Below are 16996 nucleotides of genomic sequence, written 5' to 3'. Positions count from 1 at the left end.
TAGTGAGCACGTGGCTGTATAAAGATTTGAACCCACGGAGTCTGACTTCACAAGCCACACACGCTCCACACCCTTCAGCCATAACTATTGTCGAGTAAAAATAGCAAGTTGTATTTAGCTGGTTAGTTGTGTGTGGTATGGGGAAAAGAGAGAGACGGAGATGTGACAGATCACACACACACACACACACCCCTGCCTGTAACTTCACAGAGAAAGATCTGACCATGCCAGGGGCTGTCGGAGGGACCAGGATGTAGGAAGGGGCAAAAGGGATTTTTTTCTCCTGATCTATAATGTTCTCTCCATCTTTGACCAGAGAAAGTACTCATGTATTTCTTGGGTAATGAAAACTGTCTTTCAGAAAATTGATTTAAACAAGCCAGTCACAAAAGGACAAATTCTGTCTGATTCCAACCAAAGGAGGTCCCCAGAGGAGTCACATCCACAGAGACAGGAAGGAGGAGGTGGGGCCACAGGCTGGGGGAGGGGGAGGGGAAGTCAGTGTTTAACAGGGACAGAGCTTCAGTTTGGGAAGATGAGAAAGTTCTGGAGACGGGTGGTGGGGATGGCTGCACAGCAATGTGAATGTGCTAAATGCCACTGGACTGTGTACTTAAAAATAAAGATGGTAAATTTTATGTTATATGTATTTTACCACAGTAAAAGTGTTTTTTTTTTTTTTTTAAAATATGAAGCCACACCGCTGTGACAGGAGAGCAGGGGGCCCCTGGGAAAGCCCAGGGCAGGGATCCGACCTAGACACGGGTGGGAAGTCAGAGAGGCCTCCGCAAGAGGGGACCCCAGGATGAGGCGGAGAAAGTGAAAAGGGCAGGCGCTGGAGGAAAGAGGGAAAGAGAAAGAGGAACTGAAATTAGGGAAGTCAGAGTGTCTGGGGCAGGACCCATGGGAGAGGTCAGCAGAAGTTTAATTGCCGGGCAAGGTCGCTCAAGGGCAATGGGGAGCCATGGGGGATATAAGAGTGAGGGAGGACCGTAGGAGCTGTGAGTCTCAGGGGGATCCCTTTTGGGGTGTGGAGAAGGGATGGAAGGGGGTGCCTAGAGGCTGGGTCCCCGGTAGGAGGCTGGGCCAGGCTGTAGGCATCTAGGAGGAACTGGGACAAGGCCACAAGCCCCTGGGGATGGGGGAGGTGGCAGCTGAGGCAGGGCAGCTGGGCACACAGGGCTCCTCTGTTCTCTGACCCCACTGAAGCTTTCGGGCTCATGAATTTTTCAGTCAAACAGGCCTTGAGTGTCAGATTCCAGGGCACTGGGCCCAGACTCTGGGGTTCCATTTCCTGTCTGAAAACGTCTCGGGGCCCGGGAGAAGGACCCTTCAGGGGTTCAGTGGTCCTGCGGCTGGGGCGGGGCCTGGCAGGCAGCACCCGAAATCCCCCTGGGGAGGGCATCGCGGAGGACACCCCTGTTTCGGGCAGAGGCAGCATAAACCCTTGCGCTTTGCAGGACTGGAATTCTAGCTCCGCCCCCGCGGAGCCTCGGTTTTCCCATCTGTCAAATGGGCACATCGGTTTTCCTAACGCGGCAGAGCAGCCGGGAGCAGGCTGGGTCCAATTCTGGCTCAACTGCCTCCCCGCTGTGTGGCCTTTAGCGAGTGGCTTCACCTCTCTGTGCCTCTGCTTCTTCCACCCCAAGAAGACAGGAAGGTCTTTCCCTTAGGGCTTGAATGAGTTGGGAAGACCCGAATCAAACGAGGCCAAAAATAGCAAATGGGGGGAAAAAAAAAAGACACGAGGAAGGGTCGGAACATAAGAGCTCCGGGCATGTCCTTGTGTTACTGCGGGTGTTAGATACTCCGAGAGGGGAGTGGCGGTGCTGATAGCTGTGGTCCTCTTCCTCCTGGCCCACAAGCCAGTCCACTCCCAGGGGCTGATAAAGGGCCGGGCCTGGGTTTGGGGAAAGAGGGAGGAGGGGATGGGGGGCGAGGCCTGGGAGAGCTGAGTGGCGCCCTCTGTGGAGCAGGAGGGGCCCCACCAGGCTGAGGCTGAATTTCCCTTCCCTTCCTTTATTTCCCTCCCCCCAACTCCTGAGGTCGCTAAGATGGCAGGCAGCCCTGGGGTGGAACCTGGGTCCCGACAGCTGACGGACGGGCAGGGGGCCTAGGCCCCGTGACTCAGAGATCCCAGCCCCAGGAGGTGACACCATGACTGTTACACCCATTTAACAGAACGGGAAACTGAGGCATAAGAGGGACAACCACCTAGCCCAGCACCTCACAGCTGCTGGTGGAGTCAGGATTGAACCCCAGCGCCTGTGTTCTTTTTCTCCCCAATTTTAATAATATATTTAATTTAACCCAATATACCCGATTATTATCATTTCAACATGGAATCAATATTAAAATTATTACCTGGATTTTTTTTCTACTAAGACTTTGGCATCCTGCGTGTATTTTTTTTTCATGTTTTCTTATTTTTATTTAAGATCAAAAAGAAACAGATCGAAATCTCTCCTGTCACACGCATTTCCAATGTAAACGATTTTTGTTTTCAACAATGAGTTTTTGGAAGGAAATATTCACACTGTCCCGGTCTATTTCCAGGAGGAGGTTTTTATTTTTTAAATTAAACTCCTTTGTCCCCGTTGGTAGGGAAACATAGTTACAAGGCAGAAATCCAGAGTTTTTTCTCTCATAGCCAAAAGCCAAAATGAGAAAATTCATTTTATCTTCAAGAACAAGATTTAATATGATTTTGTTTTTCGGTTTGGGATTTTTTTTCCCCCCATTTGATTTGGCTTCCCTGCCTTAACTTTTCCTAACTTTAGGAATGTTGTTGATAATTCAGCAGTGTCTGTGTTCTCAACCACCACACAGTAAACAATAACGACAACAAATAATAATAACAGGAGTGTCGACTGTTCCAAGCACCACGTTGTGCCTAGTAACTCACACTATCTGCACTGTAGCTTAATCAGAGGGGCAGGCCTGGTGGCACAGTGGTTAAATCCACACTCCGCTTAGGTAGCCCAGGGTTCGAAGGTTCGCGATCCCGGGCATGGATCTACACGCCACTCATTGAGCCATGCTGTGGGAGCATCCCACATACAAAATAGAGGCAGATTGGCACAGATGGTAGCTCAGCAACAATCTTCCTCAAGCAAAAATGGGAAGATGGGCAACAGATGTTAGCTCAGGGCCAATCTTCCTCACCAAAAAAAAAAAAAAAAAAAGCCCAAAACTTAAGTAGGAAACTACAGTTACTAACCACATTTCACAGATGGGCAAACTGAGATCTAGGGAGGGGCCACAGGTGCCAAAGCCACGCAGCTGGAGTGTTGCAAACCCGGGACTTGAGCCCAAGCAGCTGCCCCTAGAGCCTGCACGCTCAACCAGCACACAAACAAACGACAACAACAGAAACAGTATTAGTACCAGCTCTGAGCCAGGCTCTGCACAGAGACTTTCTCCTGGATTGTCCCGCTCATAAGGTCGTGGTGGAAATTTTTCAAATGTCAGCCCCTTCCCTGAGCTCCACACCACACAGCCCCCCATTCATTCTCCAACACACACTCCCAACGCCCCCAGGCCAGTTCAGTTGTCATCGGCACTCCCGTCCCCATCAGGGATCGTTTTGTTCTTTGGTTTTTATGCTGTGTGCCTCTCAGCCTCCCTAGAATGAGAGCAACGGAGTGGCTTTGTCGGTGTCGCCATCCACAGCGCGACAGACCACGTCACTAAATCTGCGCGCAGTGAACCGTCACCAACAGTGTGGATTATCGCCACCACCACAGTGAAAGCAGCTCCCATAAGCCCACTTTGGCACACAGGACGTGCTCCAGAAATGTTGGTTGGGTGAATAATACGATAATTATAGTCATCATCCTAATGACCATTTCCCTTTTCAACATTCTCTCACCATCTCAGTGTCACATAGTAGGAGCTTATAAATATCTTTGGCGGGAATGAATAAGAGTAACAGTAGGAATAATGATAAAAGCAGGTACGGTGGTCCTGCTCAGGCTGTTCCCCACAGTTCCTGAGTGCAAGGACTTACTAGTGAGTAAATATTTGAGTGAGAGAATAAATTAATTGGTAAATATTTATTGCCTGAATGAGTGAACTAATGAACGCATGATTTGGACAAATATTATTGAGTGCCCAGTGGGGGGCACTGGGGACACAGATACGAACAGGACAAGTCCCTTCAGACAAAGGGAAACAATGTGAATGGATGGGTGGATGGATGATGGATGGATGGTGGATGGATGGATGATGGAGGATGGATGGATGGATGGATGGATAGATGATTGATGATAGACAGGTGGATAGATGGATGGATGGACAGATGAAGGATGAATGGATAGACGATGGATGGATGATGGATGATGGAGGATGGGGGATGGATGGATGGATGGATGAATGGATGGATGAATGATGGATGGATGGATGAATGGATGGATGAATGGATGATGGATGATGGATGGATGGATGAATGGATGGTGGGTGCACGGATGGTCTGGGGTCTCCATCCACCAGCACTCCCAGGTGCAGAGGGAAAGCGAGTCGGGGCCGCAATCCCACCCGAAGCTCCGCCCCTCCCAGCCCCCCGCAGCGTCTTCTCGTCGGCCGACTGCGCCGCTCACCTGGCGGCCTCCCCTTTAAGACTCGCTCACCTGGGCGCTCACCTGCGCGCGGGCGCTTCCGCAGGAAGAAGGAAGCAGCGCCACCATCTCCAACCGGCGCTCCCTCCCCGCCTCCCGGGTCTGCCCGCCGCCACCATGTCGGCCTCGGCTGTGTTCATCCTCGACGTCAAGGGCAAGGTGAGGCTGGGCGCGGGGGCTGGGGACCGACAGGTGACGCTGCGCTCCCCCGGACCCAGGAGCGGCCCCTCCTCGCAGGCGGGGAGGCCCCAGAACGCCCTGGGGACTGGGGACACCCCCTCCCCCAATGCCTGGGAGCTCGTGTCGAATCCCACCTCCACTGTTTCCTACCCGCGCTCCTGGGGCCGGGGCCTTGGCCTCTCCCAGCCTCAGTTTCCCTCTCCGTAAACACGGACATTACAGGCGTCCCCACCCAAAAAGAGTTAATACCACCGGAGGCGCGTCAACCACTTCGCAAACATCAGGCATGCAATCAACTGAAATTGTCATGCCTACCACCGTCCTCACCCCCAGTCTTAATCCTGGGGGCGCACAGCAGGGGCAGAGAGCTTGGTTCCCCTTTGGGGCTGCCCTGCCCCTTTCTGGAACCCTCTCTCGTTCATCTGGTTACTCAATAGCAGTAATAACAACGGTGGTGACAATAACACCCCTGATAATAATCACGGTGAGAGCGAGGGTGTTGGTGGACCTGCTGTGAATCCTTCAGGGGCTAAACCCTGGACCGCACGATTTTACCAAGTCGGTCCTATGATCATTGACTGCTTGCCGCCCGCCAGGCAGAACCTTAGGAGCGAAAGGAGATGCACGGGGATCATCTTTCATTTCCCTTGCTTTCTGTAATCTTCCTCACTTCGTTCATTCAATCTCCAGTTTCCCTAATTGTTATGGACGCGGTTCGTACCTCAGTTTCTCCGTCTGTAAAATGGAGATGTTGGTACCCCCCGCCTCACAGGGCTGTGGTGAGAACTCAGAGGGAGCGGCCCTCCAGGCTTCAGTGGAACACAGCCCAGTCCTCAGCGAGGGCTCTGCCCCGCTAGCTTTTATCACGTGCCCGCTTTACAGTTGAGGAAACTCAGGCCCCAAGAGCCAGAGCCGGGCCGAGGCCCCTCAGGTGGAGGGTCCCCGGATCCCCGTGGTGACCGGGCCTTCTCTGCCCACCCCCAGCCCCTGATCAGCCGCAACTACAAGGGCGATGTGGCCATGAGCGAAATTGAGCACTTCATGCCTCTGCTCATGCAGCGCGAGGAGGAGGGTGTCCTGGCACCCCTGCTGAGCCACGGTCGTGTCCACTTCCTGTGGATCAAGCACAGCAACCTCTACCGTATCCGGCCATGGATGGGCCCCTGGGGGCCTGGGGTGGTGGCAGCTCAGGCCCAGAGAGGGTGGGCTGAGGACAGGAGTTGCACAGCACATCCGTGGCTCAGGCTGGAAGTGGAGGGGGGACAGGGTTGGGGTTCAGGGTCTGGGCTCCATCCGAGCCCTCCCAGATGGCACCGTTTCCTTAACCTGGCTGCCTGCAGTGGTGGCCACCACGCTGAAGAACGCCAACGCCTCACTGGTGTACTCCTTCCTCTACAAGATGGTGGAGGTAGGTCCTGGCCTCCCATTGGCTGGTTGCTCTGTCCGTCCACCTGGCTGCCCGCCTCTTTCAGGAGCCATTTCTCCTCAGATGCTTTCCCTTACCTGCTCTGTGGTGGCTCACCAAAGTCCCATCACCTGTCCTCATTAGCTGCCATGGGGTCATCTCTCCTTACTGGGCAGGGGCCAAGGGGGCGTACTGCTCCAGCCTGAGCCTGAGGGAACCGGGTTCCAATCCCAGCTCCCCTGCTTCCTGGCTGTGTGACCTTGAGCAAGCCAGTTCCCCTCTCTGTGCCTCTAAAGTGGGAGTTAGAACAAGGCCTACCCAGGGTTCTTGTACAGATTAATCAAATTCGTACCTAAAAAGCGCCTGAAACAATACTCCGTATACACTAAGTGCTCAATCAAGGCTTGCTATTGTTCTCAGTATTATCACTAATGTTATACAATCACGTGACAGTTTATTGAGCACTTTCTATATTCCATTCTCAACGACGGAGAAAGAGCTCAGTAACTACTTTTCAACAAACAAGAAATATTTATTGATTTGTCTCCTCTCTGCCAGGCAGAGGGGGAACACAGCGATGCCTAAGACAGGCACTGTTCCTGGCTCTCCTGAGGAGTGAAAGGGCATGAAGGAGATTCAACAGGACGTTATCTGGTGCCTGGTGTGCTGGTCTCACAGTGATACTTAAGGGGCCTGGAGGATAGTGGTGGCTTCATTGAGGAGCCGACATTTGAGCTGAGGCCTGAATGCCAAGGAGGTTGCTGTGAGCAGAGTGTCCCAGGCAGAGCAGACAGCATATGCAAAGGTCCTGAGGCAGGAATAGAAAGCAGGCCAGTGAGGCTAGAACAGAATTTCCAGACCTTATTCAGAGGTGAGTCTGTAAGCATCACGGAGGCACAGGGACCCATGGGCCGCAAAGCCGGTTCTGAGCCCACCCAATCTGTCCTCGGGGGCCAGGATGCTGTTGGTTTTGTTAATGGTTAACCATTACTTTTCCAGCACAGGCATACAGTAGGCGCTCAATAGTTGCTCGAAGGCTGGCTGGGGGAATGAGTGGGGACTCCCAGCGCCAGCGGCCACACCTCTGTGGGTGTCTGCCTCCCTCCCCGCCCCCACCCCAGGTGTTCTCCGAATACTTCAAGGAGCTGGAGGAGGAGAGCATCCGCGACAACTTTGTCATCGTCTACGAGCTGCTGGACGAGCTCATGGATTTCGGCTTCCCCCAGACCACCGACAGCAAGATCCTGCAGGAGTGAGTGGGCCATGGGTCGGGGGACGTTGCCCGGGGAGGGCCAGGGGAGGGTCCCTGGGTCCAGCTGCTCTCCCACCCGCCCTCCTGCAGGTACATCACGCAGCAGGGCAACAAGCTGGAGACGGGCAAGTCGCGGGTGCCCCCTACTGTCACCAACGCCGTGTCCTGGCGCTCGGAGGGCATTAAGTACAAGAAGAACGAGGTCTTCATCGACGTCATCGAGTCGGTGAACCTGCTGGTGAGGCCCCCCCGCCCCCGCCGCAGCCCGGGGACGGGAGAGGGAGCCCCTGCACGCCCCGCGACCCCGCGCCCCGTGTGCATCCCCAGGTCAACGCCAACGGCAGCGTCCTGCTGAGCGAGATCGTGGGCAGCATCAAGCTCAAGGTGTTCCTGTCGGGGATGCCAGAGCTGCGGCTCGGCCTCAACGACCGCGTGCTCTTCGAGCTCACCGGCCGTAAGCGCGGGGAGGGGGGCGCCCCGGGACCAGCCGCCGTGGACCCCAGCGGAGCGGCCGGTTCCTGAGCCAGCTCGTGCGCGCCCTCTGCCGGTCAGGGCCGGCACTGCGCCTGCTGGGTCCCCCAGTGCCAGGCGCCAGGACGGGGAGGGCGGGGCGGGGAAGAAAAGGATGGATCTCGGCCCTTTGGCAGCGGACATCCTAGGGGACAGGATAGCATGGAATTTGGAAGCCTGACCGGGAGAGCCAGACTCCCCAGGGCCGCATCCTTGCTCTGCCCCTGGCCCGGCTGAGTGACTCTGGGCAAGTGGCTCATCCACTCTGTACCTCAGTCTCGTCATCTGTAAAGAGGGGCTGATGGAGGCGGCAGGCGGGGGAGGTTGGGGTGGGGACTCGGCCCCAGCCCCCAGGGTCACCCAGCGCGCTCGGGCCTGAGTTTCAGGGAGCAAGAACAAGTCCGTGGAGCTGGAGGACGTGAAGTTCCACCAGTGCGTGCGGCTCTCTCGCTTCGACAACGACCGCACCATCTCCTTCATCCCACCCGACGGTGACTTCGAGCTCATGTCCTACCGCCTCAGCACCCAGGTGAGGCGAGGTCAAGCCCGGAGGCGCCGGCTGGGAGCTGACCCCAGGGCGGGCGAGGACTCCCCCTTCCTCTGTCTGCAGGTCAAGCCGCTGATCTGGATCGAGTCGGTCATTGAGAAGTTCTCCCACAGCCGCGTGGAGATCATGGTCAAGGTGGGTCCTGGGGAATCCTTACGCACAATGCGTCCTCTGCCCCGCCCAGCCGGTCACCAGGCTAACCTCGTCTCCCTCCTCCCTCCCCGCTCCTCAGCTCCTCACATCCTTCCAGCCACACTGGTGTCCCGGCTGTTCCCTCTCCTGCCATCACTCCATCCCCACCCACCCAGGTATCCACATGGCTCTTTCCCTCATCTCCTTCAGCTCTTTGCTTAAATGTCACCTCCTCCAAGAGGCCTTCCCGGATTTCTCTATTTAAAATGCAACCCCCTGGCATTCCCCACCTCCTTTCTTTGCTCAATTCCTCCCCCCATTATCACCATCTGAAATAATCTATTTTACTTACTTATTGACTTTCATATTAAATACATATAAAAATATATAGCATATTTGTATGGTTTAAAGGATAATGAAGAACCACGCAGCTTATTCGAATGGGCTTGACCAGAGCTTCCGAACCCCTACATGTCCCTCCCCCGATTCCAGCCTCGCCCTTGCCCAGAGGGAACCACCATCTTGAATTTTATGCAACTTACTTCTTTGGTTTGCTTTACGATGTTGCCACCCTCGGGAGTAACCACAAATATTTCGTGCTGTGGGTTTCCAACCTTCATGTCGGTGGACTCGGGCTGTATGACTCCCTTTGTTCACGTCACGTTGATTTTAGAATGAATCCCAGGCGTTGTAACTTACTGCATCCATTTCCGTGGCTGCAGAATCTTCTATCACGGGAAGCTTCTACATCTGTCCATCTGGTTGTTTGCGGTTCCTGGCCGCCCGGTCCGCAGCCCTGTGCGGGTTCCTCAGTGCCCCAAGCAAGAGTTTCTCTCTCCAGGGCTTACAGTCAGCTCTTTTTTACTGATGGGGAAACTGAGGTCCCAAAGGATTAAGATGTCACTCATCTCGGAAGGAAGGGCGGCAGGCTGAACTCGGCTCTGCCTGGCTCAAGACTCTGTGCTCTTCCATCTGACTGTCCCCAGTCTTGGGGTCTCAGGGGAGCTGGGTTGTGGGGCGGATGGCCACCAGCAAGGGTCTCGACACTCCTCAATGTCCCCGTCTCTGCAGGCAGAGAAAGGGGGAGGGGCCGTTAAAGTGGGGGGCCTTCCAGAAAGAACGCCTGGAGGTCCTCTGCCCCATCCCACCTCTCAAACTTCCTTCCCCAAATTAATAAATAGCAGTAATCATAGTGCCAACTACCACCCATGGGACGCTTAGAACCCTTGTGTTAAAAGCTTGTCCTGTGTCACACAGCTCCAGACACAGACCGAATGCCGTAACTTATGCATTTATTTGTAGGGAGGGTGGGTGATGGTTGAAAACACAGGCTCGGTTCCAATCTGCTGGGCCTGTTCCCTGCTGTGTGGCTTTGGCAAAGTGCCCTTTGTCTCTGTGGCTCTGTTTCCTGATCTGTAAAATGGGCAGGGTAGTGGCCCCCTCTTCACGGTCATAGGGCTCTCGAGATGGTACATGGAAGGGGCTGGGTGGATGTTTGCAGAATGCACATTCGAGTTCTTCAGGCCCCACACTCTCCCCCCCGACAGGCCAAGGGGCAGTTTAAGAAGCAGTCAGTGGCCAACGGCGTGGAGATTTCTGTGCCAGTGCCCAGCGATGCTGACTCGCCACGCTTCAAGACCAGCGTGGGCAGCGCCAAGTACGTGCCTGAGAAGAACGTCGTGATTTGGAGTATTAAGTCTTTCCCGGTGAGCACCGGGGGCGGGGGGCATCTGGCGGACCGTCCCCACTGCTTGAGGGCAAGGCTGAGGGTAAATGGGAGACCCACACCTGCATGCACATGGCTATCTGTGGGGGTAATAAAGCTGGAAACCAGGGGCTGGCCCTGTTGCACAGTGGTTAAGTTCATGCGCTCTGCTTCAGTGGCCTGGAGTTCACTGGTTCAGATGCTGGGCGCGGACCTACACACCGCTCATTGAGCCATGCTGTGGTGGTGTCCCACATAGAAGAACTAGAATGACCTACAACTAGAATATACAACTATGTACTGGGGCTTTGGGGAGGAAAAAAAAAAGGAAGATTGACAAGAGATGTTAGCTCAGGGCCAATCTTCCTCGCCAAAAAAAAAACCAAAAAAACCACCAAAAACCTGGCAACCAGTCAGCCTGGTAGTTAAGCTCTCCTCCTTGCAGGTCTCAAGGAAACCAGCCCTGGGGTCAAATTCCCTTTCCTCTTTGAGCCAGATGGCCCTGGGAAACCCACTTCCCCTCCTGGAGCCTCAGTTTGCCCATCTGTGAAATAGGCAGGCTCATGCTACCTGCGTCCTCAGGCTGCTGGAGGATTTGATTGGTCCCTGGGATGGGGTGGGGGGGTAGTTCATCCAGGCTTGACAAATGGGAGACGGTCACTAAAAGGCCCCCCCACCCCAACCAGACTTTGCAGCCAGAAGCTTCGGCTGAGAGTCTCGGCCAGGAGCCTTTCATTCTCGTCTGTGAAATGGGCTGAGAGTAGAGCCCATTCCCGGGGCTGATGGTCCAGGGCAGATGGGGGCCCCTCGGGGTGTCTGATGCCCGCGTGCCCACAGGGCGGCAAGGAGTACCTGATGCGCGCGCACTTCGGCCTCCCCAGTGTGGAGAAGGAGGAGGAGGAGGGCCGGCCCCCCATTGGGGTCAAGTTTGAGATCCCCTATTTCACTGTCTCCGGGATCCAGGTGAGGGAAGCGGGCGGGGGGCTCCTCGCCTGGACCTCAGTGGGTTCCCCTCTCTCCCAGCTCTTGGCTCGGGGCCCCTCCGTTCCCTGGCCTGGGTCCTCCACTGTCCTGCCCCACACAGTGTTGCCTCTTCTGCTCTCAGCCTGGGTCCCCTCTCCCCCCACCTCTCACTGTGGCCTGTGCCACCTCGTCCCCACTAGCTTGTTCACTTCCGTCCCTTCCTCATTCGCAAGCCATTCACCATTCCCTTGGCCTGTGCCACCTCGTCCGCCCAAAACCGCGCTGTGTCTGTCCCCGTATCCTGTGCCATCTCTTTCCCGCTGGACCCCATTCCTCCCCACGCCCACTGCCATGCCACATCTTTGTCCCAAGCCATGTCACCTCATTACTCCCAGCCTGTGCCACCTTTGCCTCCCAAGGTGGCACATGGATCCTTTTGGCCCCCGCCAGCTTTCCCCCGGGCATGACCACCTCCTTTCATTCCCTGACAGGTCCGATACATGAAGATCATTGAGAAAAGCGGCTACCAGGCCCTGCCCTGGGTCCGCTATATCACCCAGAGTGGCGGTAAGCGCCCGGCTCCCAGCACCACGCGGTCCAGGAGAGGAAGGGGGCCATCTCGGGGTTTTGACACAGTCGAGCTTGGAGGGCTCCAAAACTCACCTGGCCTGGCCCCAGACCTACCTCATCTTTGTCACCATGCCATTCTGGGCCTCAGTTTGCCCATCTTTAAAATTGGGGGTGGCGGTGGGGTTTGGACGACGGCCAACTCAGAGAACCCCCATCTGCTGCCCCGAAACAGGCTTGTTGCTATGGTCCCTGTCACTCTGCTTGACCCCATCTTTGTTACATCCTCGGGGGGTTGATCATGAGCACGGGGGCCCGGGAGGGATGGGGGGCTGTCCCGCTGTCCCCTGTCCACAGTTCTGACATGGTCCCTGCTCACTGTTTCCCTGCAGATTATCAGCTTCGTACCAGCTAGAAGGGCCCAAGCACGCGCCTCCCTTCCCCCAGGCCCCACCTGCGGACTTTAGACAGGGAGGGAAGATGGGTGGGTGGGTGTGCGTGAGGGCAGACCCCTGCCTTGGCAGTTTCTGGCTCCCAGCTCCCACCACCTGTCCGCCTTTTCCTCTACCCATAGGCTGGGAGGGATGGGCCCCATCCCGTCCCCCCTGCCTCCCGTCGTCGTCCCCTGTCCGGTCTCCGGGCTTCCCCCCTCCTCCCATTTTATGTGAAGAAATAGAAAAGGGACTTGAAGCCCCCCTCATGAGTGCCTTCTCGCGGTGATCTGCCTTAGGGGGTGACGGGGGCCCCTCCTCCTTCACAGCTGCTGAGCCCAGAGGCCCCCCTCGCCCACTCCTCTGTTTTAGGACGGCATTAAAGAGATGAATCTAGGCGCTGTGTGTGTGCTTCTCGGCTGGGGACTGGGGATGCCAGGGACGTCCCTGAAGTGCTGGGATGGGAGTGGGTAACACATCGCCATTCCTCAGCCCTGGGCATCGCTCCTCTGGGCCAGCGAAGTCGCCTGCACCTCGGTCCCCAGGCCCGCCTTCCCTTCCCTTCAGTTCCCCTCATGGCTGCCAGAGGGCGCCTGTGAACTTCTGCGTCCGATCCCGGCTCCTCCGCTAGAAACCCTGCCACGGTTCCCATCTTGTTAAAAGTAAAAGTCAAGTCCTTACCGCAGCCCACAAGCCTGATCTACACTCCTCCCCGCCCCCACCTGCCCTCACCTCCTCCCTCCCTCCCCCTCGCTCTTCCTGGACACGCCAGGCACGCGCCCACCTCAGGGCCTTTGCATGTGTAGTGCCTTGCACCTGGCACGCTTTTCCCTAGATATCCAGATATCCCTCCCCTTCAGGCCTCGAATCAAACGTCGGCTCCTCCGGGAGGCCCTCCCTGACCTCTCTGTTTCAACCGCCTTCCTTTCCCAAGAGACTACCACTTACTCTCTTTTATCAGCGCCAGAGCGTTTACCACTCTGAAAAGATTTAATGATTGTCTCTCCCGCCCTAAACGGTAGGCATCCCGCAGCACAAGCAACCCCCGCCGCTCGCTCTCCAATTGTGCGCCTAGTACACAGGAGGCGCTCCATAGATGCTTGAATGAAGGCCTGTGCCAAAGCCGCCTCCGACGGCGGTGCTCGCCCACGTGGCAGCACCAGCCTGGGCCTCCCTCGCCCTGCGCTTGCTGTGCCAGGCCTGGCTCAATCTGAGCCAGCACGTGATTCCTCCTCCGCTCACCCCAATTTCCCTTTTTATTTTCTCCGCGGGACCTAACGCTATCTACAGTCATTGAGTCGCTGGAACGTGCGTTCCCCGGCTCCCGGAACGGCCCCTGCGCCCAGGGGGTGAATGAATGAAGTGAACGGTCTGCGCCTAGGAACGGCGAATAAGTGCCCATCGCGGGACTCACAGATAGCACCCCGGCCTGGGCGGCCCCAGCCCTGCCTCCCTTCCCCCCGGAGGTGCCGAGGGCCCGGATCTTTCTCCCCGCGGTCGGTTAAACCGGCCCTCTTTCCCGCCCACCGGGCCAGTTTGAAAACCGAAAACCCCGCCATAGCCGGCGGGTCACCGGTCGCGGCGCCTCGGCCAATCAGGAGAGGCACAGCCCACGCCACCACCCTAAACCTCCCCGGCGACGCTTCGCCATTGGCTGCGCCGGCCCAGAGGGCGGGGCGCCGCAGGGTCGCGCGCCGGGCAACGCGGCTGGGCTACAATGTAGTGAGTTCGTAAGAAAACAAATCGGCGGCGCCCGGGGGCGGGGCCTCGGCGCGCTAGTTCCGCCCCCTGGCGGCCGGCTAGGCGGCGGCGGCGGCGGCGCCGGCTCAGAACAGACCCCGCCCGTCGCGGAGGAGGGAGGGTGAGTGGGGGGGATGCCCGGCCCCCAAGGGGCGGGCGCCGGGCCGGGCCCTGCGGGCGGCGGAGGGCTGGGCCGGGCTGCCAGCCCCTCGCGACCCGCCGGCTGACAGTGGGAGGAGCCGGCCTCGAGGGCTGGGGTCGCGCCGGAGCCCCCGACGGGCGAGCCGGACCGGGAGCCTCGCGCAGGCCGGGTGCGCGGCGGGAGGGCTGCTGGGGCCACGCCGCCGGCTCCCCGCACTGATCGCGCCGCGGTGGGGCGGGGGGCTTCGCAGGCCGACATGCTGCTGGAGGAGGTCCGCGCCGGCGACCGGCTGAGCGGGGCCGCGGCTCGAGGCGACGTGCAGGAGGTGCGCCGCCTTCTGCACCGGGAGCTGGTGCACCCCGACGCCCTGAACCGCTTCGGCAAGACGGCGCTGCAGGTGAGGCCCGGCCGGCCCCGGGCGAGGGCAGGGCGGGGGAGCGGGGCAGACGGGGGCCCCAGACCCCTTCTCTCTCGTGTCCTGGCCTCAGTGGTGGCCGACTGGGGTCCGATGCCCCATCTCCGGGCTGACGTTGCTCCTTGAAGTCCCCTTTCTTTCGTAGGTGATGGTGGATGGGCTTAGGTTGGGGGAGGGGAGGGCTTGCCATCTTTTCTGGAGGATTCCTTGTTCTCTTAGTGCGGACAATTCAGTTGCCCTGGAGAAGCTCTTATTCCGTGGCTGAAGGTTCGGTTTCCTTGGGTCTCAGTTTCGTTGGGGTGGCTGTGGTTTCTTGGAGCTTCTAGGGGGGCATGTGATCGCTGGAAGGAGGAATTTGTCTCCAGGGCGTCCTCATTTTCTGGAGGATTCTCTTAGAGGGATCCAGTTTCCTGGGGAGAATCTCCATTCCTGGTGGTTTTTTTTTTTTTTTTTTGTAATTTTTTCAGATGCATGGTATATTATGCGGGGTCCTGATGGGGGAACAGTTACAGACTGCATGGGAGCTCCTATTCCCAAGGGGGCACTTTACAGGGGACCCCCATTTCCTGAGGGGGTCAGGTACCCTGGGGAGCATCCTATTTTGTGGGAGGGGGCTATTGCTTGGAGAAGGACTTTCAAATTCCCTGGGCATCTGCTTTCCCTTGAGGGGGCTGTCAAGTTCTTTGGGGACAGTTTCTCACTCTAGAAGGCCTATTTCCTGGTGATTTCCCATATCTTGGGGGGGGGGGTCTCTGGTTCCTTGGGGAGGGTCTTAGATTCCTTGAAAGTTTCCCAGGGGGCCATTCCCTAGGGCGGGTGACCTATTCTTAGGGGGCAACCAGTTTCTTGGAGTCCCTATTCCCAGGAGACCTTGTTCTCTGGGGTCTCAAACAGCCGCCCGGGGGCTTGTGTTCCCTGGGGCGTCTTCATTCTCGAGAGCCTCTCTTCTCTGGCGTTCCCTATCCCTGAATGACCCCTCTCTCCAGGGACCCCTTTTCCTGGAACCCCTCCCTTGAGGACCCGACCCTCTGCCCCTGCACAGGTCATGATGTTTGGGAGCCCCGCCATTGCCCTGGAGCTCCTGAAGCAAGGGGCCAACCCCAACATCCAGGACGCCTCCGGCACCACTCCGGCTCATGACGCGGCCCGCACTGGATTCCTGGACACCCTGAGGGTGTTGGTGGAACATGGCGCTGATGTCAACGCACCTGATGGCACGGGCGCGCTCCCCATCCATCTGGCGGTGCGGGAGGGCCACAACGCTGTCGTCAGCTTCCTGGCTGCTGAGTCTGATCTCCATCACAGGGATGCCAGGGGGCTCACCCCCCTGGAGCTGGCTCGGGGGAGAGGGGCGCAGGATCTCATGGACATACTGCAGGGGCACACGGTGGCACCGCTGTGACCCGGGGCCAACCTCTCCTCCGGCATCAGGACCCAGCTGCGTTCTATGTCAGAAGAGGAGGAAAGAAACACTTTCTCCCCTAGCTCCTCCTGACCACTGCCGAAGGGGAGGGGCCCCAGTTTGTGGCTTGTTGGTGTTGATTTCTGGAGTGTGTGTGTTCGAGGGCCATTTCTCATTTCTTTTTCTCACCCCTTTTGGTGTATCGAGCAGAGAAGGGCTCCTGCAGGCAGCAACAACATAAACGGTTCCGTTTCCTCCACGCCCCGGGCTGCTGGGGCCGCAGACGAGGCCCAAGGGCAGAGCGTTTAAAAGCCCAGCCCGAGTGAGGTCATCGCTTCCAGGGCTCCTGGAACCTGGCGACCTTGGCCGGCTGCACCCAGAGAGAGACCTCAAGTGTGCACACTGCTTTCGGGCATCGGGGGAGGGGGGGTATTCCAAATCAATAAAAGGGTAGTATGAGTTCATTCCTATTTTGTTGGAAGCTTGTTTTCCAGTCTCTTGTACAGCGTTAAAAAAAAGAAAAGATTCTATTTATTAAGCTTTATGGAAAAAATTGTTGTGTGTGATAATTTAATGTTTTTACCCATTAAATTAAGACTTGTGCCTGACCACAGCGCCGGCGCCTTGTGATTTTTGAGTCTGCAGTGGGGAGTCGAGCGTCCAGGATGTCGGTGGTGTGGGCCCGGGGGTCGCGGGTCGGCGATGCTCTGGGGGAGGGGAGAGAGTGGTAATTCCCAGGGTGCCAGGGGTGGGTGAGCTGGGTGGGGCAGCGGTTTGCGCTGTCGGAACGGAAGGGAGGCAGGAAACCGCGAATGGAGAAAGGGCCCCCAGATGTCAGCTGGGTGCCCGGAGCCCCAGGGGTGGGGTGGGGGTGGGCGGTGGCCGCAGCCTTCCCCGCAGAGGTGTGACCGTGGGCGGGGACTGCGGGCACTGGGCGACAGGGATCCCGGAAGGGCCGGGGGCGGGGCTAGGCGCGGCCCGCGAGGCCC

General features: G+C 57.5%; 2 protein-coding genes across 6 annotated transcripts; both read left to right on the top strand.

Moving 5' to 3' along the window:
* Positions 1–4628: 4628 nt before the first annotated feature.
* AP1M2 (adaptor related protein complex 1 subunit mu 2) lies at positions 4629–12706 on the top strand. Of its 4 annotated transcripts, none has more exons than XM_014865522.3 (12): positions 4629–4775; positions 5781–5937; positions 6137–6204; positions 7323–7453; positions 7544–7691; positions 7781–7907; positions 8350–8492; positions 8574–8645; positions 10190–10348; positions 11185–11310; positions 11802–11877; positions 12270–12706. In XM_014865522.3, exons 1-12 carry the CDS (start codon positions 4734–4736, stop codon positions 12290–12292), a joined length of 1272 nt encoding a protein of 423 aa, XP_014721008.1. In that variant the 5' UTR covers positions 4629–4733; the 3' UTR covers positions 12293–12706. The 4 variants fall into 4 exon arrangements, with proteins under 4 accessions (XP_014721008.1, XP_014721006.1, XP_070348096.1 ...); XM_014865520.3 differs by having other exon boundaries at positions 4648–4775; positions 8344–8492; XM_070491995.1 differs by lacking the exon at positions 11185–11310 and having other exon boundaries at positions 4648–4775.
* Positions 12707–14024: 1318 nt separating this feature from the next.
* On the top strand, positions 14025–16620 carry CDKN2D (cyclin dependent kinase inhibitor 2D). 2 transcript variants are annotated; one of them, XM_014865524.3, is made up of 3 exons: positions 14025–14169; positions 14441–14587; positions 15648–16620. In XM_014865524.3, exons 2-3 carry the CDS (start codon positions 14447–14449, stop codon positions 16005–16007), a joined length of 501 nt encoding a protein of 166 aa, XP_014721010.1. In that variant the 5' UTR covers positions 14025–14169; positions 14441–14446; the 3' UTR covers positions 16008–16620. The 2 variants fall into 2 exon arrangements, with proteins under 2 accessions (XP_014721010.1, XP_044608118.1); XM_044752183.2 differs by lacking the exon at positions 14025–14169 and having other exon boundaries at positions 14210–14587.
* Positions 16621–16996: the final 376 nt, after the last annotated feature.

Source organism: Equus asinus, chromosome 20, assembly GCF_041296235.1.
Source record: "Equus asinus isolate D_3611 breed Donkey chromosome 20, EquAss-T2T_v2, whole genome shotgun sequence".
NCBI classification, from domain to species: domain Eukaryota; kingdom Metazoa; phylum Chordata; class Mammalia; order Perissodactyla; family Equidae; genus Equus; species Equus asinus.
This window is presented reverse-complemented; position numbering and strand designations above follow the sequence as displayed.